Below are 22,010 nucleotides of genomic sequence, written 5' to 3'. Positions count from 1 at the left end.
ATGGTAAAAAAGAATGAATATCAATAACAAGTTAGAGCATTAAGTGTTCAAAAACGTTTATTCTCAAATACTATTAATTCTAATTTTTATTAATGGTTAAATTAACTAATTCATGAAAATAAAAATAAAAAGTTAAGAACATTAAATTCATCCTAAATTAATATTTTTTTTAAAAAATACTTCCATAAACAAAACTAACAAATATATATTAATGAATTATGTTTTTCTCACTCACTCACTGTCACCTCATTATAAGAGATTTTAATTAAAGACATTTTTTTTTAAAAAAAAGTTAGTACGATTAAATCTTATAATAAAAAATAAACTATAGTTTAAATTCAGGCGGAATATATTTGATTGCAAACTGAGTTGAAAATAATAATGAATTGAATGCAATTGTTGATGTCCATTAGGAGAGAAACTAGCGGTCTCATTGAACTTGGCCTGGCCTGGGCTGGCTAATATTCTTTGATTCCCTTCACTTGACCAATATATATTACACCACGCGTTAGTTACTCACGTATTCTGCTTCTTTCTTTCTCTCACCCTTGCTTGTTTATGCTTTCCAACTTGCCCTTCCATTCATTCATTATAATAAATACTCGGGAATTGGCACACACACCTCACACTTCTGTTTCTTCTTCTCGTTGCTGATTAATGGCTTTTGTGATTGTGATTGTGGTTTTCTGAATAATACTGAATGGGTTCCATCAGAGGGATCAAGAAGAGGAAGAAGGCTGACAACAAAGATGGCCAAGATGCCTCTGCAACCTCATTCGATTGGTGGCATCACTTCTCCCTCAGAATCTCAGGTACACTACAATTAATAAATATCCTTTCTTTTTATTCTGATAATTGTGTGTTGCTTGCTTGTTATTGTATATCATGAGTTTTTAATGTAGGGCAAAGAAGTTACGTGCTTTCTTGTAATGGGTTGTAGGATTCCAGATTTGTTTCTTCAAGCTTACTAATTTACTCACTTTGCTTGACTTTCATACTCATGTTGCTCTTATTGGGCATACTTCTTGCCCAGTTACTTGATAAATAAAGTAACCTCATACCTTTGACCCATTTGTGTTGTATTTGGAATTTGTTTTACTTAGGAATTGTCGTAGACTTTGGTTTCAATTTTCTTCAATTACTCTTGTTTTGGTTCGCATATCGCTGCTAGGCTAGTTGTTATTCTGTACCTTAATTAGAACATTGGTGGTATCCTGATTATAGGTATAAATACCTGCATTATTTTTATGATCTTCACTTGTTACAGTAATTCACTGTACGTAACAAATTGGGTATCTTATGCTTTGTTTTCACGTGAATTGTGCAGCTTCTTTCTCTTGTTATGCATTCATGTCAGTCAATACTCATTTTGACTTTCTATCTCCATTGTTTCAACCCATCTCAAATGATCTTTCTTCCTTTACTCCAGCTTTTTTGTCTCTTCCCAATGTCTGCTTTGAGGAGTCACATAATTTGCACTCTCATCTTTATACTGACTAATTACCAAATACATGAGCAGTGAGATTACTCAAACTTGTGGTTAACACACATTCTAACTAATTAAACTACTTGTGAAATAAATTTTTTCCATGTGGCTTATTGAATTGATTGATGATAGAAAAAGTATACAGATTAAATGTGAGAATGTGCTTAGATGGGATTAAATGTGAGACTGGTATGGTCGATAGATACAATAAAACATTGAATTGTTATGAGTTGAAAGCCTTCTAATCTGATTGACAGCTGAAGAGGTTTTGAAAGAAAAATAAAATCAGAAATGCATAGGTATGAACCCTTCTTCTGTTTTTGAAGTTGAAACCCTTCAGTCAATTCATTACTATACTAATTTTCTTAATTAAAACTCTCATATATAGCCATCAGGTTGTGCATATTTTTAGATATTTATGCATTGTGACTTAAGTAGATTGCTTTGTATAAGAAGAGACAGATTTTTCTAATATAGCTTTCAGAGAAACTGACCTCTAGATTACAAAGAATTTGCACATAATCTGCTATTGCTTCTTCTGGCATGTGGACTACCTTCCTTTCATTTTATTTATGATGGTTCATGATGTGCTACACTTATTCATAATATATTATTGTGAAACTCAATTTCCCATTTACATGATATGCTAATGTTTGATTTTGCTAATTTTTGGACCTTTAGCTCGATCTAAAAATATAGAGAAATTTGAGTCTGTTTTCAAGATCTCAAGGAAGACGTTCAACTATATATGTTCTCTTGTGGAAGAAGACATGGTGGCCAGAGCCTCAAATTTTGTTGATTTAAATGGAAATCGCTTGTCTTTGAATGATCAAGTAGCTGTAGCTCTCAGAAGGCTTAGCTCTGGTGAGTCATTGTCAACCATTGGTGACTCATTTCGGATGAACCAGTCAACTGTTTCCCAGGTAACATGGAAATTTGTGGAAACAATGGAAGAAAGAGGGCTCCACCATCTTAGTTGGCCTTCAACTGAAATGGAAATGGAAGAGATAAAGTCCAAGTTTGAGAACATAAGGGGCCTTTCTAATTGTTGTGGTGCCATTGACAGTACACACATAATGATGACTTTGCCCTCTGTAGATGCCTTGAATAGCGTGTGGATTGATCGTGAGAAGAATTGCAGCATGGTGTTGCAAGCTGTTGTGGATCCGGATTTGAGATTCCATGACATAGTTACTGGATGGCCAGGAAGTATGAGTGATGAGCAAGTGCTTCGAAGCTCTTCTCTTTTCAAACTTGCTGAAGAAGGGAAGAGGTTGAATGGGGGTAAGAAAACACTTCCAGATGGATCAGTGTTAAGGGAATATATTATAGGGGATACAGGCTTTCCCCTTTTGCCATGGCTTCTTACACCTTATGAAGGTAAAGGACTGTCAGATATTCAAGTTGAGTTTAATAAAAGGATTGTTGAAACCCAAATGGTGGCCAAGAAAGCATTGGCTAGGCTGAAGGATATGTGGAAGATAATCCAAGGTGTTATGTGGAAGCCTGATAAGCACAAGTTACCAAGAATTATTCTTGTTTGCTGCATACTGCATAATATAGTTATGGATATGGAGGATGAAGTACATAATGATATGCTCTCTTGCCACCAGCATGATTCGAGATATCAAGACCAAACTAGTGAATTTGCTGACAATACTGCCAACATTATGAGAGAGAAGCTATCTCTCTACTTATCAGGCAAAATGCCAACTTGAAATATCATTTCTTCTGATTGTTACAATTGAATTGGAGTTATATAAAAATAGATTTTTACTCTACCATGTTCATGTTAGTGGTTGACAACTAACTTGAACACAAATAAATTTTAGTTGCCTCTGCTTCAATGTCTGCTCAAGGAGGAGGATACTTATTCTACTTCTGGTTGCATGAGCTATTTGCTTGGTAGTTAGTTGAGTTAGTTATGTCTTTGATTACTCCTTATTTCATTTTTTCGGTCATAGACGCTAATTTGTTTATTTGGGGAGGGCAAATTAGTCTTCCTACCTCTTCTTTGCTGGGGATTTAGATGCGTTGACTAGTACTTTAATGACATAACATAAATGATGAAAATTTTCTTCTTGCAATTGCAATTTGTGGAGTAAATGAAAAACTTAATAATTATTTATTCTTATTAAACGTGATAGAAAATACCTCAATTTGGACAATGCAGTATGAATATAGCATCAAATGTTTAGTATCACTACTTAACGTTTAGAAGAACTTATGAACAAATTATTTGAAATTTTCTTTTGTTCCTCTTTTAATTAAATAATAATGACTTTATTATGTGAGGCATTATTTAGTGCCGCGGTGCATCCCCTCTTTCCAAGCCTATTTTCTATCCTGTCATATGTGTGTGTATATATAATGCCATTTTTTAAATTATTTGGTTACTTTTTAATTTTTTATTTTATTTTTAATTTGTTAAATAAGACAACATTTATAAGTACTTATGTATGTAAACATTTCAAAATTGTATAAGTAACTTTTAACATGTATCCAAATGCAAATAACTTATTAAATAAGATTTTAATTAAGTTGTTTTATCAGCCCTTCTACGAGGAGTCCAACTTAATTTGTTAAGAAGAATATGTAAATGTTATAAGCCTTCTAGTATGTCTTTAATTTTTTCGGATAAAAAAATAAATAATCGTCGTATATGTCAATCGAAATAGACTAAATAGGATATTTAAAGAATGAGTGAGATGATCTCTTGGTCTCACATCTATAAAGAAGTAAACCAAGTTGTAGATGCATTTGCTAAGCATGAACCATCCATTCATGGAGAATGATGTATTTTTTATGTTTTCTTGTGCTTTTTGCATTACCTTATTTATCTGGTATTTTATTTCCTACTTTATTAATACCAGATCTGGATATATTGCAATCTTAACGTTCATACTCTACATTTTAATTAAATAAAATATTATCTCCTTAGTTTATCTTTTTTGGAAAAACTAATTTGGCTCATTTTACTCAAATTTTTTTAAAAAACTTATAAATTTTACCTTCTATTGTTGTTGAGCTGGTGTGACGTGCTAAAATAATAACATTTTTTGCCCCCAACATTTTAATTTTTTGGCAAATTTTTCACTTTTTGACAAATTTTATTCTTATTATTGTTTTTTGATGAATTTTATCCCAAGTCTTATGTCTTATGCTATGCCAACATGTCACAGCAGTTCAAGGAAGAACGATGAAATACTTTGGTGGCAAATAATAAATTCTGTTGCAGGGTCACATGATGTGGTTACAGCGCCAGGATTCCTTCAAACATAAATTCGCTAACCTCCATGACCACCATCCTCAAAACTCTAACTGACTACTCGCTACTCCCTTCTCTTCCCCTTTTATTCTATTTCTTATATGTTCATCTTTTGTTGTGGTGCTTCTGAATTATTATAATATCTCATTGTTTTATTATTTTCTCTCATCAGGCTCTGATCCCCACTTCTTTTTTCACCCAAATTTCTAAAATTCTAACTGCTAGATAGCACAATTTTGTACCCAAATTATCTCCCTCGTTCAAATTTAAAAATCAATGAAATCTATAACTTAGGCCACTGCCACTACTTCCATTGGCCACTCCAGAAGATTAAAATGAATCCCCAATTATTACTTCACATGTCCTCTTTATTAATTGCAATTTCATTTCATTTAGTCATATATATGTTGATCGGTTCAAACCAGTTTTGTGTCCAACCCTATTAATAGATTACTTAAGCATCCCGGTCGAGCTTGCCATGAAAACCCTCCTCTTCCATGTGACCAATTTGTTCCCCAATATTACTTAAGCATCATCTTCATTCCTCTCTTAGGACATTAGTCTAGTGACTTCCCGTGGAGAACTGAGGAACAAGGGAGGGAATGTGGACTACTTTCCAGGTTATGTTTGGATTGATGAGATGAGATGAAATGGAATAAATTCTTTATTTTGTTGTAATGATACAATGAGATTAAGTAAACATGAACAATGAAATAGGATGAAACAGGTTTTAATAGTATTATTGTACTTAGTCCTCTTTTTACTGATCTAAACAATGAAACATAATAGTAGTATCATTATATTTCATTTCCTTCTTTTCTATTCTCTTCTTCCAATTTAAATATAGCCTAAAAGTTGCATGCACGTATTTTACTCTAAATCAAACAAGAGGCATGAAAGTCTATATTACTATGCAATAACATAAAACGATGAAAGGCATATTAGATAAAATGAGGAAAGGTATATTAGATAATTTGGACATTTTATACCAAATGTGTTGATAATAACTCAACGATTATGCACACTAAATTTTAGATAAATTGGACATTTGTAATTGTGTAATTTTATTGTCTAACATTTACTTATATTTATAGAATTATATTATATGTTGAATTTAAAGAAGTTTCAAATAATTACATTTTCTTATAAAAATATTTATAAACTTTTTTTAGAAGTTGAAAAATTTGTTTTACCGTTTGATAAATAATTTTTTAATGTTTTTATAAATGATACTTGAAGTAATTTTTTTAAAACAATAATTTTTAATTTTTTTAATATTTTTTTATTTTTATCTTTGAAATATTTAATTTTCCTATTATTCTTTTTAACTATATCTTTTATGGTATTTTATATTTTTTAATTACTTCAATAATTAATTTTATTAAACAGTTATGATTTAATAAATTAATTAAACTGTTACAAAAAAACTAACTTAAAAAATTTTAACTACCAATTAGTAACTTATTTTTCAACTTCCGACTACCTTTCTATCTTTCATTATTTGAATTGTTGCAAAAAACTCAATTCAATTTAGGAATAACTCGTGAATAAAATAAAAAGTACTGTAGTAGTACTATCTTGTACGGTTCTACCAGTCACAAATAAAGCAATTGGTAGCTGAACGGTTCCAAGTTTCTAGTTACTCTCATCAAGTGGGTATACATTTTACTCATGGATTACGCAACTTTTGTATTTTATTTTTAGGCAATGGATTAAGTTAGTCTATACAAATCAGAAAAGAAATAATTAAACGTATTCAAGGGTGATAAGCAAACCAAAGAATAATAAAATATATATAAGTACGAGGAAGGGATTTAAAGATGAATACAATTAGAAAGTATTAATGGTGTAATTTTTTTTATAATATTATCTAATCATAAATTGATATATGATAAAATTATTAACTTTTATAATAATTAAGAATTTAAATACATTAATAGTGTATTTTTTTATATTATATATATATATATATATATATGGCCAATTGGCATAGTTAGATATTTAGAATATACAAGAAGCGAGGTAGGTATAACAAAGCTAGTATTGAATATTTAGAATAGACAAATTTAGGACCTTTTTTTTACAGATATGGGTTAATTTATTTAAAAAGTTATAGAAATAAGTAAATTTTGAAAATATCACGAGTATGAGTAAGTCATATTTTAAAATATTATTTCAAGTATTTTATATTTTTTTATAAAAATTGTATTATATAAAATGACTTTAGTTTTATTTTATTTTATTTAAAAAATTAATGAAGTCATAGATATAATTATGATTTTAGTTGTTTTAAAAAAAAAAACATTGAAGTCGTTTGTTAACTGACGACTTTAATTTTTATTTATTTTTTTAATTTGAAATATGAGATGAGAGGGAACACTTAGTTGGGCTGATGAGTGGCACATATTACCAAGAACTTCCTTCAGAAATAGCTACTGCCATTTTCTGTGGGGATATTTCTATAAGTGCAGCAGCCACAAAAGTATATCGCTTGCCTGTTACCTGTCATCCAAGAATCCAGAATTTTCTCTCTCAAAAGAGTAACTCTTGTTTCATACTTTCCTTTACCGCTAACTGCAAATTAAAAAGAAAAAAGTTAAATTCGTCTGGTAGCAAACGACTTCAATGTTTTAAAAAAAAAACAAAAATAAGACTAAAGTTGTACTTACATCTATGACTTCACTAATTTTTTTTTAAAATAAAATAAAACTAAAGTCGATTTTTATAATGAATTTTATAAAAAGAAAATATAAAATACTTGAAATTGTGATTTAAAACACAATTTCAGTAGTTTTTCTTTTAATAATTTTTTAAAGTCGTATTTTAAAATATAACTTCCTTTGTATGAAGTCGTGTTTTAAAATACGACTTATCCATGCATATAATATTTTAAAAAATTTATCCGTTTCTTGTAATTTTTTTTTAAAAATGAACCATATCTGTAAAAAATAACAATCTCGTTGACAATTGACATGGTACGGAACATGGGTAAGCCTGGACTAGGTGTGGGAAAAGCATACTGAAACATGGATATAGAAGTGGCATTATTATTCTTAAAGCTGGTCATATCCAAATCCAATTTGGAGTCTTACCAAACAAAAAATTGCTCATGTGAAAAGGATTAACTTGTAAATTTTCAGTTTTGACCAAGAAACGTCCAAAATGCAACATTTAAAAATAAGACCAAACTATTCATAACCCAACTGTATCAACCAAAGTACAGGCTTGCAAAGTTGCACCATTTTGTACACATTTGTCACTTATACTATCATGTGTGGAAACTAGAAACCTTTACCTGAATACCTCAAATGTGTTTCAGTGACGTGCAAACAAATAACCGCTCGTAACCCCCAAGATCGATAGTGAGAAAACTGTTCAGGTCATTTTACTTTTTGTTAATGCTTCTTTGTCAAATATTATCCGTGTCATGCCAAAAACCAGCGTCTCTATGACAAAATAAACGATGAATTTCCATCTTAAAAAGTTGTAAATTTCGTGTCCTAATATATCAACAACTTCATTTATTATTATTATGAAACCTCTCTTAGTTACAGTTACAGGACAAAAATTGTCGTGTCGCTCCAAAGTCTCTAATGTGACCTGACTAAGCAAAATGAAGGAAATTGCTACTGAGAAGCTTCGACAGGAACTAAAATTAAGGTGGATGATGACTGTAAGCTAAAGTCTATTGTAAATTTGTAATCAGTATGCTGTACGTAAGCATAATCCCATCATTGCGTATAATATGTCATGTTTCCATGTTTAAGATTAAAAAATAAATAATACATTTTCTAGATATATAACTTCGTATAGCTAGCTACCTTACGTAACTTGTAGTGTTATCGAAATTAATTAATTAGTATATCACTTAATTATGTCATGTACAATAAAATCAATTTAAAATATAAAATATGTCAAATTATAATTTTTATGGGTGTGGTATGGGAGTGTTTTATTTACAATACTTCTTACATTTAATAAATATGATATGAGATTAATTTCTATCTACGGTCAATGTAAATAATTATATCGTTAACTAATTAAAACTTTTGTTGGAATGATTTTTAAAATAATTATAATAAAAATCAATAAATTTATTATACATGCTGGTTTGTATCTTTGTAATAGTGTACAAATTATTTATATTGTTAATATATACATATACAAATCTAAAAAATTAAGATGGAAATATAATTTATCTATAAATAGATATAAATTATTTAAGTAATTAGAGTGCAAAAGTATTAATAATTATAATAACACATTTAATAGATGATTTTATAAGTATTTTACACTCAATATTAAGTATGTTGACTTATATAAATTAAGAACCAAGTACTTTATAAGTTTGTTGATGGATAAATTATGCCCTATTTAGAAGACTTATTGAAAATACACATTTAAATAAGTTATTAAGAAAGTCAAATTAGAGAGTAATAGAAATATTCAAAGCCTTACAAAAAAAAAGTGTTTTCTTTTTCTCGAGCAAGGTTTGAACCACATTCTCCAAGGAAAAACACGCCTAAACTATCACAGTGTTAGACTAACTAATAATAAAAATTGCATAAATATTGTTATAAAAAAATTGCGTAAATATTAATGCTAAATATTTTATTTTCTGAAAACTAAAACAAAAGTTTGGGCCGCCTTATAAAATCAATGTGTTGTCTATTGAACTAATTCCTTTCTAATATGAGATTTTTCTCAGTCGCATATTCACTTTGAACTTAAAATTCTAACCTGCAATCCATTTGCTCAAATTTAACTTACTCTAGCTAGTTGCTACCGACATTATAATCGCTAAAATTGTTGAACACAAAGTTTGAAACAAGAGTGCCAATAGTAAACTTTATTATAATGAAACGACTTTCTAGATGGTATGCAAGTTCTTTTTGTTGGAATACAAAGTCAAATTTCACATCGAATAATAATAAAAAAAATTAAATATCATATAAATAGGAAAAAAAACTCATAAATTTGAGTATCTCTTTTTGTATTTACTCCCTTCAATTATCCTACACACGTGTAGGATAAGATTTTATTGGACCCGACTGCACGGCACTGGTATTTAATTTGGAAAATTTATTCTACAATATTCCAATGTATTGTTATTTATATTTTATAAAAAGAAATTAAACTCGTGATTGTGATACAAATATCTGCTCTGTATGAAGTGACAGAATCATTAAGTTAAAGAAGTGAATTAGTTACTAGCAGCTGATGATTACAATATCAAATAAGAAGTTTAATATCATATAGCTAGTAAGACAAGTAGAACTAAGATACATACTACCACATATAAAAAGCTTATTCAAATCAGTTTTGTTTATTTTCATCACACATGGAGAAGTTGTGTACATGTTTGTATGTAATTCAGTGCTCTTCACTATATATTAATTCATAGTATTACGTTATATAAATTTTTTACATATAAAAAAAGCATTTACAAAAAACCATTTATTTAGATTAACCAGAAGCAGATCGCTTTCTATTCCCTGTTAGGAAACCCGTTTTGTGTTTCTTTTCCTTGAGAACGTGGACCATGCATGTCTGAACCTTTGACTTAAAGAAAACGAGAAATCAAAGTTTAATTAAATTGGTATTTAACTAAAATATTAAATGTTGGCTGGACAATTTTCTTTCCACTATGATCCACGTTCAGAAACGAAATTAACGGATTGAATTTATTCTAACACAAATCCCAATCTCCTTTCAAACAAACAAAAAAAATCACAAATCCCAATCTCATTTAATGGCAGAAAAATATTTTAGCTACAAATTAAAGAAACTGTGACTTGTACAAATATGCTTATAATAAAAAAAATGCTTGATTAAAAGAAACGTTAAAGTAAAGATTCAAATTAAAGAAGGTTGAAAATTTTCAAATATTTCAGGGTTGTTTGGATTGAGAATAACAAGGAATATAGCTTCTTTTTTTTTTTTTTGGGTTTGAGAATAACAAGAATTAACTTTTGTATATTTCAAATTGTTTTAAAATCTTTATCTTTTTCGTGATAAATATCTATACTTCAGGTTTGCATAGACCCGTTCTCTCTCCCACATCATTTTCTTCTCATCAGTTCCTGGTTTATATGTCTTACTGCTAGTTCTGCTATTTCTGGTATCTCAATTATGATTGAGATGATAGGAAAGAACCTATTATATCCTTAGAGACCTGTGCAGAACATGGATAAGTCTCCAAGGACAATATAAATTCACACATCTCGAATTAAATTTTGTTTATGTTTTTTCTTAGTTCGTGAAATTTAAGTTCAAGCGTTCGTAATTGAAAGGAGGATCATGAGGACAACAATCTCAAGGGTACAAGGACATGCATATTCTTGATTTAATTAGTTAAAATCTGAATATATAGCTAGTTCTTTTTTTAAAAGTCAAAAGAATGTATTAATAATTTGAGAATCAAACTTACCACTGTAAGAGTTTAGTTAAGATAGTCTTGATACAAATATCCATGATACAGATTATGCCCAAAATTAACACTACAATCAATCAGGTTAATGGCAAGCAATTTGAAGTGAACACATTTCCAGTCAAACTATTTTAACGGATTTGATTTACAAATTAAGCGGGCACTTTTTCTTGGTTTAAGTAATTAACACGGATTTCTTATATATATCCAAGAACTGAACAAAATAATTTGCATACAGTAAAGTAAAATACAAAATGAGCAAAAAGTAGTAAGATCTACCTAACTATATTGTACTCTACAAACTATGTGCCAAGAATTAATTCAATTAAAGCAGTGAACCAAAGGAGTTGCTTGTCGTCCAATCTTCAAAAACTCCAAGTCATTCTCTAGAGGCGTCAAATTCAAATCAGGAAACAAAATCCTCTTGGTGTCGTTAACCTTGTGGTTCATGTTTGGTGGTAAAGTATTATCAACAGTGCTACCACCACTACTGCTGCCAGAACTCATCAAAGAATTAATAGTAGTGTGCATGTTTCTATTTGATGCTGCTGCTGCTGCAGCTCTATGACGCCTCATGTGTCCTCCCAAAGCTTGTCCTATTGCAAACTCCAATCCACAAATGGAACACTCGTGCGTTTTAGGCTTTGGTGGTGAACCATGAATTAGCACTTGGCCATCACTCTCTCCCATCAACCTTGGCTTCTTATGACTCGCACAGTGGCCACCCAATGCCTGAAACGACGTGAACCTCCGATTACATGTCTTGCACTCAAACACACGGTTGTCGGAAGTGTTCAAGTTGGTGGTGGTTCGAGAAAGCAACATCAAGTAGTTTGCCATGGTTATGCTATCAACTTCTCTTTCTCTCTTCATCACTATATGCTATCAATAGTACTTGATATAATATTGGTGTTTTGGTTTGAAAGGCGTGATCGAAAATGGATATGATCAAGGGTTTAAAAAGAATAGAAAGGTGTGGAATTAATGGATTAACTGGTGTATGAGACTTTTGAGTATGATGCATGTGTGATAGATATTTATAAGGTTGGCTTTGTTTGTTAGCCTGAGAGTTTGACACTTCTAATTAATATAGGTGACTTTTCTGAATGTAGTATGTATGTGTAATGTGTGAACATACTAAACCTGTGACTTTGAATTGATTTTTTTATATATATATATAAAAAAGTTTTAAGTGTGTTGGATCTGAAGAGGACATACTTTAAGATTAAAAAATATTTAGAAGTATATAAATTATCTAAAATTCTCATATATTGACAAACCTATATCTTTTGGGGAAATAAGTTGATTTTTTTACCGACTACAACAACCTTTTTTGATGATTTGAATTCTCAATTACTCTTACGTAAGCAAGTACGAGTAATGGAGCCATTAAAAAGCAATCCATTGGATATATGCATTGAACTAGGGTTTTTCCTTTGACTAGTAGGCTTGGGGTGAAGGTAAGCGTGATTGGTTAGTTGATTGATGATCGATGCTAATATTAATTCAAGCTTATAAACAATTTTATAATGAAAGTTCTCGGTTAAAATCTAATTTTTTTCTCTTTATTTTCTTAAATTCATTATTTTAATTTTCTTATTTTTTTAATTGAAACATTTCATTTTCATTTTTAAAAAGTTTGGGATTTAAGTCTCCCATTTAGTTGAAACATTTTATCTTTCATTTTTTTAAAAATTCATAATTTTAATTCATTTGACTGATTTCAAATGTTAATATATGTACTCCATAAATATTGAATAACATGAGATTATTTATTATTCACACCATAAATATTTTTTAAAAATTATATGATTTTCAACACGCTTAATTTATTAAAAAATTTAAAAATATATAGTCAAGTCTAAAATTAATAAAAAGAATTAAAATTATAAATTTTTTAAAAGTAAAGAATAAAATATCTCAAGTAAAAATTAGGAGAATTAAAATCGTGAAATTTTATAAAATGAAGATAAAATGTCTCAATTAAAAAATAAAAAGAGTAAAATTACAAATTTTAAAAAGTAGAAAAAAATACATTTTAGCAAAAATTCTTCTACTGGAATTTTGAAACAATATTAAGTGGCATAAAATAAAAAGGCTTCTGGATGGCAGCCACCATAAGATAAAATTTTAAGCGTTCATGTATTGGACTGCGCTGTTTACTTGGAAAACTACTTCTCTTCTAGACTTTGTCTGACCAAGGAAAATGGAATATTAGTCAAACGTGCAGCATATGTCTTGCTCAAGAACGTTCACGCATTAAATTATCAATGATGTTTCCATTAAATTATTATTTGCATATAAAAAGATATTTAATATAGCTGAGCATTAATGCCTATTATAGGGTCTGTTGTTTGTCTAAGTGACACAATCACTTTTAAATAAGTCGTTAATAAATTAATAAGCTTATTACATATTCAATGTGATGATGGTTAATGTCATATAATTAACTGGGCCAAGTCAGCGATATAACTCCATTATTTTTTATTCAAACATATTTTACCCAAAAATAAATAACTAAAAATACTTTCAATTAAAGTATTATTTTGTTATTAATAATTAAAAAATAAACAACATTAAAGTAAATGTTATACAAACTAGATATGTAATTAGTATTTTAGTCCTTATTATATAAAATAAATGCTTATTTTCTATAACAAATTTTATAATAAAAAAAATATTTCAACAACTATGAGTGAAAACCGATTAGTTAGTCAGAGAAAATAAACAACTGAGTGTAAAATCCAACTATGAGCGTAATCAGAAAGCAAGAAGCAACCTCTTTTCTAGACGTGAATTCTCACCTCCCTTGGCCCGATGTGGGATTGCCAAGGTGCATTATAAAGTTAACGTCGTTTACCCATGCGGGATTTCTACTCTTTTTAGCATCCGATGTGGGATTTTATTGTGCCAAGCAAAGGGAGATTTTTCCTTATGGTGTACTACCACTTGACGTGGGATTTTTTCCTGATTCTATTATACTATGTTTGTTTAAGGCTAATTGTGTTTCGGGGTGCAGCTGGTTTGGTTTTAAGCTGACCACATGTAAGCTTACAATTTGTATTGCTTGTCAACCTATATCTTAGACTAATAAAATTAATATTTACCAATAAAAAAATGTTCCCTTAAAATTTCTTATTTTCGTATCTCACATATCCATTACACTAACAGAAACTTTATACTTATTCCTACCCCAACTGATTACAAAGTTTGTATAAAATTATAGGGCCTGCCAGGCCCATGTTATAGTGCAGCACAAGAGCGACACTTGAGAACCCCAGTAGCACTAGTAAATGTTGCAGAAATATACTTCATCATTGTTAGTTCAAGTTCTGATCAATAACTGGCCAGTTACATGGAGCTTGGTTAGGTTGGTGCACATGACATCATAGCACAATTTTTGCTAAGATAGACAAAGTCATCGTAGGCCTTCTATTCCTGTCAAAAATAGGATATTGCACTTATTTTCTTCGCGTCCAAATTAAATGCATATGCACCTCAGGTAAAATAGAAGACTCTGATGCATAAATAAGAGTCTAGAAGACCTATCAAGAAGGACGAGTGCAAAGGGAGAAATGACAATAGTAGCAACAGGATGGCAATATACTGCTAAAACATGTTGGCTAAGCCCTTGATCCTCGGTGAATTTACAAATTATGGACATTCCTGCAAAGCCAAATTGTATCAAAATTGTACCAAAATATGGCACATTGCCAACTTGAACACTTGTGCCAAGGATTCCATGATTAATCTGCAACTCTGCCTTTCATTCACGGCAGAACTTAGCTCTACAAGTCTATGGGTATGTGAATTCACGTTTATTGTAAAAAAAAAGGTTTTAATAACCACGTTTTTTTTCTTTCTTGTTCTTCCAATGACCAGAACAAATTTCACCGCAAGTATTTTCCTTTTTAACTTCCAGTATAATCTTCCATTAAATTCTTACGAGCAAATCCTTTTGCCATTGTTAACATTCTTTTGACAAAAGATTAAGGCAACCACGTCTGCTGCTGACTGTTGAGTTGTAAAAGTGTCACCACCACGTTGAGAGGACATGCCTAAACAATGGTGGTGGTTCAGTTGCTCTTCTTTAAGCGCAATATATCAGATATTAAGACCAAGTTCACATTAAGTGTCTGCTATTATAGAATTTTATTTTTATTACCTTTATTCATATATTATTTGCAATGCTGCTGTTATGAAAAAGAGTGATCACAGCTCAAATAATATTTGTGCGGTGCATATAACATGAGTCTTGATACTCACACTGTAACATCCCTTGGTCAGTTTGTTCACTGCATGAGGCAGTAAGCGGAGGTGAATTGAATCTCAGAGTGGTAAGAAGTATACTTCTTCGAGTTCGTAGGAGATTCTAAGATGTTCTGTTTTTTACATGTATTATGCATTACTATTGCTGTTCTATCTTGAAGGGAATTCATTTTTTAAATAAAACCTATGCCACAGTTGTCATATATTGAAACTATTAAATAATACTAATATAAGCAATAACAGTAATAATCACAAACTAAACAATTTTTATTGGAGGATAATCAAGTTTCGCCTCTTAGTAACATAGGAAAAAATTACCTCAGCGGAAGTAAACAGTATACACCTTGAATTTCGGCTTACCTGACATCTTGTCAAAGGCAGAACACATAAAAGTGAAAAGCAAAATAAGCTACCTCCAATTATTGCCTTCATCACTCTGGAGAAACAATGTATATGCTATGCCTCAGTAAAGGGAAATTGATTGGCTCACGTTGAATGGCTTTCTGAACTAGCTCAGCCTGCTCGTTAAGGTGAACCTTGAGGAAACCAGTAGCTGTGGCTGCAGAGGGAGCACGACCAGCATATTTGACATCTTCATAACCTCCCCTACCTACAGCCTTCATGGAAGTTATGAGTCGGGGTAAAATATAAGTGTATCCACCCATGTTCATTGGCTCTTCTTGACACCAAACAACCTCCGCATCTAGCAAAAACACAACAAACTATAACGTAAAACAACTAACCTCAACAGACTATATGTTATTAAAATCCTACCATTTTAAATGTATAATGCTTAACCCTAAATGTCAACGAAGACAAAAACAAAATGTTCTACTAATTAGTTGACACAATGGCACATCTAAGTTCAAACACTTCACATATCATGATAAACATCAACTACAATTGAATAATGCTCTAATAAATTGATTCCTTTGGCTTTTAACCACACTTTTATGACATCTAGAAAGCAATTAGCAGCAGCATGCAGTGCAATTTCAATCAGGCCTTGTCTGGTAGGATCTAAAAAATTGTATAGAAGGAAAATCTAGATGCTTTCCAATCCTTCCAACTAACAAGCAGAAATAAGCACTCCATATTGTTAGTCTGCTTTGACACCAATAGGAAAACAACTGCCCCCATATGGCTGGTCTTTTGCTAAGGTAAAAGATGCAACAGTCATGAGATAAAGAAAATGAATATCAAGCATAGAAATCACAAACAAGAATTAGTTCCCACGCTAATAACGGTAACAGACATATTCAAGCTTCAACATGAAAAAAAAAAAAAAAAAAAAACGGATTCCATTTCTAAAGAGCATATTGAAAAGACATACTTGGATATCTTTTGAGCTCTCGTTGGACAATCATAAGGGAAAGGACAAAGCTTTTCCACCCTACATACTGCAACATCCTTTGCATCTTCCTTTGTTCGTTGTTCATCAAGTTCATAGTAAACCTGCAAGGAATATAAGACATTAATAGTTATAAAAAGCATATTTAGAAAACAATGATAAATCGTAGATGTAAAACATAAACCGTAATCAAAGCACCAGCTAAAATTCATAAATACAGTTAACACTAAATCCAGCAGATGTCAGAGCATAAAAACCAAAGACATGAGAACAGGTAGTCCCAATCAGTACCACACACCTTTCCAGAGCAGAGTACTAAACGTCTGATACCCTCCTCAACATCTGAGTGCTTATTTTGGTCTTTAATGAGGCGCTTAAATCAAGTTCCCTGTTTGTCAAAACCCGGGTGTCCTTGAACATCATCGAACTCTGATAAATTTGATCTACAAGTCTTACTACGAAGCAGGTTCTTAGCTGGCATCACAATGAGAGGCTTACGGAATTCTCTATGTATCTGCAAGAAAACAAAAAGAAACAATGAGAAAATAAATCAACACAAATTTAAGTGACAAAGCCAACATCAATCAAATCACTGTACCAACTACAAAAATGCCACAGTAAAACATGGAAAAAATTTGCAGGAGTTGTAACATTAACAATCTGCCAGTTACACTCCTGAATTTGTTTCCTTAGAATAGGATCCATTTCAGGAATAACATAAGGATGGTCATCAGCCATCTGCGAATAAATTAATGAAAACATTGTATAAATACTATTAACAGTAACAATGAAAGATGAAAGGACATATGCAAATAAAAAAAAGATCTTCAAAAGCAAGAACCAAGAGACAATTATTCAAATTATATGTTTGCAATAAAAACACGAGATCCCAACAACCAATCTAAATTAAACAAAAAGTTCTGTTTCTTTATTGTCCTTCCCCCTTCTATGAACTTCTAAGTTTCCACACTTAAAGGTGGCTAAATTCAAAGAGTCATATTTCATTTTCAGCATTGTTCCACTAACCTATACCCTTGGTATTCCCCAAACTAATCCCGTTATAAATGATAAATACAGACTACTAACAAGTGTCACCCAGTAATAAAAAGAAGCTTACGATTTAAAACAACCATGCACAACACAACATCAACAACGTAAATTGAACATGATAGAGCCCTTTAGTTTGTGGTGGTATGTCAACCACAAAGTAGACAAAGGCTGGCAAGCAGATTCATGCAGAAGGAATAAAAGCTTTCAAAGAAGTTTCAAGGAATTAGAACACAGGTTTCATAACAGAGCACCTGATGATCCCAACAATTTTTAAGATCTCTGGTTTCACACTGCACAGTATAGACCATAGATTTCAGCATTTATGAAACCAACAGAAAAGATTCAAGCAACAAAATTACCAGAAACTAAAACATTAAAGATATTTAAACTTATGTTATAGGGTGCGCCAGGCCCATGCTATAGTGCAAAACAAGGACGACGCTTGAGAACCCCAGTAGCAAGCTACTGCATTGGGATCTCCCCTTCAAAAAATAAATTTAATATCGTGCGGGCCAATGGCCCACATATCAGATATTAAACTGATAAGAACAGATACTACACTTGATCTTAGCCAAAAGGCCGAGAAAGGTATGAATTTTGAACTGTTGAAACGTTTGTTTTATAATAAAACTTCAGGTGATTCTTATCTTAACTCAGCGATGTGGGACTCACTCATGGGTGGTTCCACATTGAACATCAAGTGACCTTTGTGTCTATAACGTATCCTAATTAGATTACACTTACACTTGCATATTTCACAACCCATCTGGATTAATGCTAAACCCCTATAACTGATTAATTGATTCCTTAAATTAAATTAACGGTGAGATTAGTAACTGGGAGCTGAGCACACTCTTCATCCTCCTCGGAGACTCTACCTCACTCTAGAAGTAGTGGATTACAATGCTCACTGCATAGTCCAAACTCCAAAGCATGCAACTAACAGGGATATAGTAGTCTGTACTCTTCAGAACCAGGCAAAGAACCTGATCTCTACTGAATTATGGAGCACAGATAAGATCCTGCTCATTTTTCGTACTGTAGAATACATTTATGTTAACCTTACACAATCTTCAACAGTGCTGTTTTCATAGATATGGAAACTGATGATTAAATACATCATACATTAATATATGTTAAGCATGCTACTTTCATATTCACATTAGATATACTGGATCTATACAATAGTTGTGAAAAAGTCCAGGTGTTACGTTGTCACAATTCAGTCACAAAACAAAACCATATGATGATCAGTACCACAGAGCAATCCTAATTTATAAGTTGGATCCAGTGAGAATGTGAGATCAGTAACTTCAACCAAACTTAAGTTTAATTAATCAAATATCACTCTACTGTGACTAACTTAAATAAGTAAAATACTTACGAAAAAGAGCTAATAAAGCAAAACGGATATTCTATAAGTCTGGCAGCAAAATAATAACGCAGGATAAAGACAGTGAGATTGAAGAATGCACGTTCACAGGAAACCAAATTTATGACAGAGAAATGAAAATTAAAATGCAGAGAATGAAGTGAATGAGCGATTGCAAGAGAAGAGAAGGATAGACACCAGATAGACAGAGATTAACAGTGAATCATTCATAGTTTTCCTTTTAATTTAATTTAAAGGAAAATAAACTGCTCTGTTTGTTTCCAAAAGACGCCGATGCATCTAACGTACCCTAGGCATAATCTACTCTACTCTTTATGCCTTATCAAGGCTTTAGTGTAAATAAAACTGTGGAAATGAACATTACATTATAAAACTTTGGGACTTAGAATTGGAAGTGGCCGCAAACTGTGCAAAGGAATATTGCATTATAAAACTTAGGCTTAATGAAGATTTTTATATCTAAAATATAAACAATTTTTAGATTACTACCTATATGATCTAACATTCATAACACGGAACACACAGATGCCTTTTCTCTCTTCATCTTCCAGACCCAAAATATATCTAATCATTTAATCTTATTGATTAAATCTTAATAAGTGAATCATTGTAAGTTTGAAATAATATTTTTTTTATTCCAACAAATAAAAAACAACTCAATCAAACCTGAAACTTAGAATTGAAAGGGACCGCGCGGACGCAGGCCCCCACTATCACAAATTATGATGTAGGCTCTGCCTCTTGGGCAGACCTTAGAATAATACCCCTCCAAAGTGCAATGGAGATTACTATCCTAGGCCATGGGCCATCTTGACCACCCATTGACCCCATCCAGGTAAGTATGTTGTTCAGTAACATATGCTTCAATTTTATAGCTCGTCCTCCAAATTACTTCTTCCAACTTTCCGATGTGGGATTCATTTAAATATAATGTTTTGAGTACTTATACCAATGGTCTCAAAGTTGCAGCTCGTTTTGTTCCATGGTAAAACAACCGGTGGTACTAAATCTAAAACTAGGAGGGTTTGCTTCCAAAAATAGGTGTGCTCCGTTAGTATTGTTTCATTGGTAACAATTGTGACGCACTAATGGCATTTTATTTGTGATACTTTTTAAGATTTTGCAGAAAAAAGTTATAGACAATCTCAACTTCTAGAATTTCCTTTTGTTGGTCATTAAGAGAAGTTGCTTGGGATAATTGACACGACAATCAGAATTATTAGGAGCTACTGTTTCATCAACTTTTGCTACAACAGCTTCAAGAATAACCCTGTGATGACTAGTAAAGTTGTGTAATATTTATTCAACTTAACATGTCTTATATATTAACACAAGAAATTAAAGAAGATTCTAGTATGTCCGTGTTATATCCAATGAGTCTACCATACGGGAGACAGTCTGAAGCAGGAATGTTAGGACTTAATGAAACCCACTCATAACAGCCAAAGGAGGCAAAATTAACACTACATAACATAAAGGGAATGAAATACTACAGAAATTATGCAAATTCTAACAGTGAAATCTTACTCATTTTTTATAGCATAAACCATCCTCAATCTGCTAAACCTGGTTGCAGAAACATTAAAAAAAACTTGGTTTTTTTAGGGATGATTCTTAGTTTGGCAACAAAAGCTCTTGACACATGTTTTTGCATCTTCGGTTTTTAATGATACAAATTACCCGGTTCCTTGTCTAGTAAATGCTACCTAGGTCTAAATTACTGCATACTGGTTTACTGTATAACCACGATGTTATCTAAAATCTATTCAAGCATATGTATATAAGGATACTCAAACCAAAGATACATTAAAAAAAGTAATATGTTGTCTAAAATTCATGAAAAGGATTTTAGAAAAGAGATGACCCTTTTTATAATGTTTAATCATTTATCTTCAGAAGTGAAAATCTTAACATAAAAAATAAGTTGGCTTGAATAATAAAAGTAGTAATTCTTGACAACGTCAAAGTACGTGCTGGCAATGTATAAAATACACGGATTGCGCATTCAACGCACTTCCTTTTATTGCTCCCCTATAATTTCAACAGGAACAAACCAATAAACTTAGCTATGGTTCACAATTTAGAAACTTCAAAACACAGTCAGCAAAAGCAGAGCCATTTAGGCCCCACTAACAGACAAAAAATAAATTGAACTAAAAATTTTAGGGCTTAACCCCGTAGGGAGCCCTTCCAGAAATTCTCGAAGGCCAGGGGTAAACCCAGGCCTAAGAGGGGGTTTGGAAATAGTTTTCAACCAGCAATAGACGCGCCTCGGTTAGAACCTCACTAGCTGCGTCATTGCCCCAAGCGCAAAGATGCTTTCCTTCTGAGTATAATCTCTCATTTTATATTAGCTGCTCTCAGTTCCATCTCTTGTTCTCGTCCATGTGGGACTTCATCCAACCAGGATTCTCAAGGAGGGAGCATTCCAAGCCACCCCTATAACCGCACAGCTGATAAACATGTTGGAGTACATCCAACAGCTTTCACCAGCCTCTGGATATGTCTTCTTTTACCATGGCACCTAATGAATTAGACGTCTTACAAAGTTTCATCTGAGAGTTACAGTGTTTTTTGTGAGAGTATTTGGAGTTTTGTTTGTACTGTATGACATCTGATGATTATCATTCACCATATGAGGTTAGATGTAGTATTGCATACATTCTGTTGTTGTGATTGTCTTATGTATAATGTGTTTTGTGTATGAGTAAATGACCAATATTTTGGTCATCTTTGCTTTGTTACCTTAATACAATCAACTTG

The 22,010-nt window shown here is 31.7% G+C and overlaps 3 protein-coding genes and 3 non-coding genes across 10 annotated transcripts; 1 reads left to right on the top strand and 5 right to left on the bottom strand.

Annotated features, from left to right (window-relative positions):
• The first annotated feature begins 377 nt into the window (after positions 1-377).
• Positions 378-3,430, top strand: LOC114370380 (protein ALP1-like). 2 transcript variants are annotated; one of them, XM_028327705.1, is made up of 2 exons: positions 378-812; positions 2,168-3,415. In XM_028327705.1, the coding sequence occupies exons 1-2, from the start codon at positions 701-703 to the stop codon at positions 3,202-3,204; spliced, it is 1,149 nt and encodes a 382-aa protein (XP_028183506.1). In that variant the 5' UTR covers positions 378-700; the 3' UTR covers positions 3,205-3,415. The 2 variants fall into 2 exon arrangements, with proteins under 2 accessions (XP_028183506.1, XP_028183505.1); XM_028327704.1 differs by having other exon boundaries at positions 404-812; positions 2,159-3,430.
• Positions 3,431-11,358: 7,928 nt separating this feature from the next.
• On the bottom strand, positions 11,359-12,223 carry LOC114370759 (zinc finger protein ZAT11-like). The gene has a single exon (XM_028328153.1). The coding sequence runs from the start codon at positions 12,055-12,057 to the stop codon at positions 11,506-11,508; it is 552 nt and encodes a 183-aa protein (XP_028183954.1). The 5' UTR covers positions 12,058-12,223; the 3' UTR covers positions 11,359-11,505.
• A 3,476-nt stretch (positions 12,224-15,699) lies between these two features.
• LOC114369816 (2-oxoglutarate dehydrogenase, mitochondrial-like) lies at positions 15,700-18,464 on the bottom strand. Of its 4 annotated transcripts, none has more exons than XR_003657721.1 (4): positions 17,403-18,464; positions 17,103-17,318; positions 16,787-16,908; positions 15,700-16,156 (listed from the first exon to the last, which is right to left on the bottom strand). XR_003657721.1 is itself a non-coding variant. In XM_028327073.1 (3 exons), exons 2-3 carry the CDS (start codon positions 16,899-16,901, stop codon positions 15,885-15,887), a joined length of 387 nt encoding a protein of 128 aa, XP_028182874.1. In that variant the 5' UTR covers positions 16,902-16,908; positions 17,103-18,464; the 3' UTR covers positions 15,700-15,884. The 4 variants fall into 4 exon arrangements, 1 of the variants encoding a protein (XP_028182874.1); XR_003657722.1 differs by having other exon boundaries at positions 17,922-18,464; XR_003657723.1 differs by having other exon boundaries at positions 18,106-18,464.
• Positions 18,251-18,446, bottom strand: LOC114372792. The gene has a single exon (XR_003658355.1). It is a non-coding gene; the product is annotated as a U2 spliceosomal RNA (small nuclear RNA).
• A 1,465-nt stretch (positions 18,465-19,929) lies between the features above and the next one.
• LOC114372770 lies at positions 19,930-20,090 on the bottom strand. Its single transcript, XR_003658334.1, has one exon. It is a non-coding gene; the product is annotated as a U1 spliceosomal RNA (small nuclear RNA).
• A 1,323-nt stretch (positions 20,091-21,413) lies between these two features.
• LOC114372741 lies at positions 21,414-21,564 on the bottom strand. Its single transcript, XR_003658308.1, has one exon. It is a non-coding gene; the product is annotated as a U4 spliceosomal RNA (small nuclear RNA).
• Positions 21,565-22,010: the final 446 nt, after the last annotated feature.

Source organism: Glycine soja, chromosome 10 (assembly GCF_004193775.1).
Source record: "Glycine soja cultivar W05 chromosome 10, ASM419377v2, whole genome shotgun sequence".
Lineage (NCBI taxonomy): Eukaryota > Viridiplantae > Streptophyta > Magnoliopsida > Fabales > Fabaceae > Glycine > Glycine soja.
Note: the sequence above shows the minus strand (reverse complement) of the source record. Positions and strands in the feature narration are given on the sequence as shown.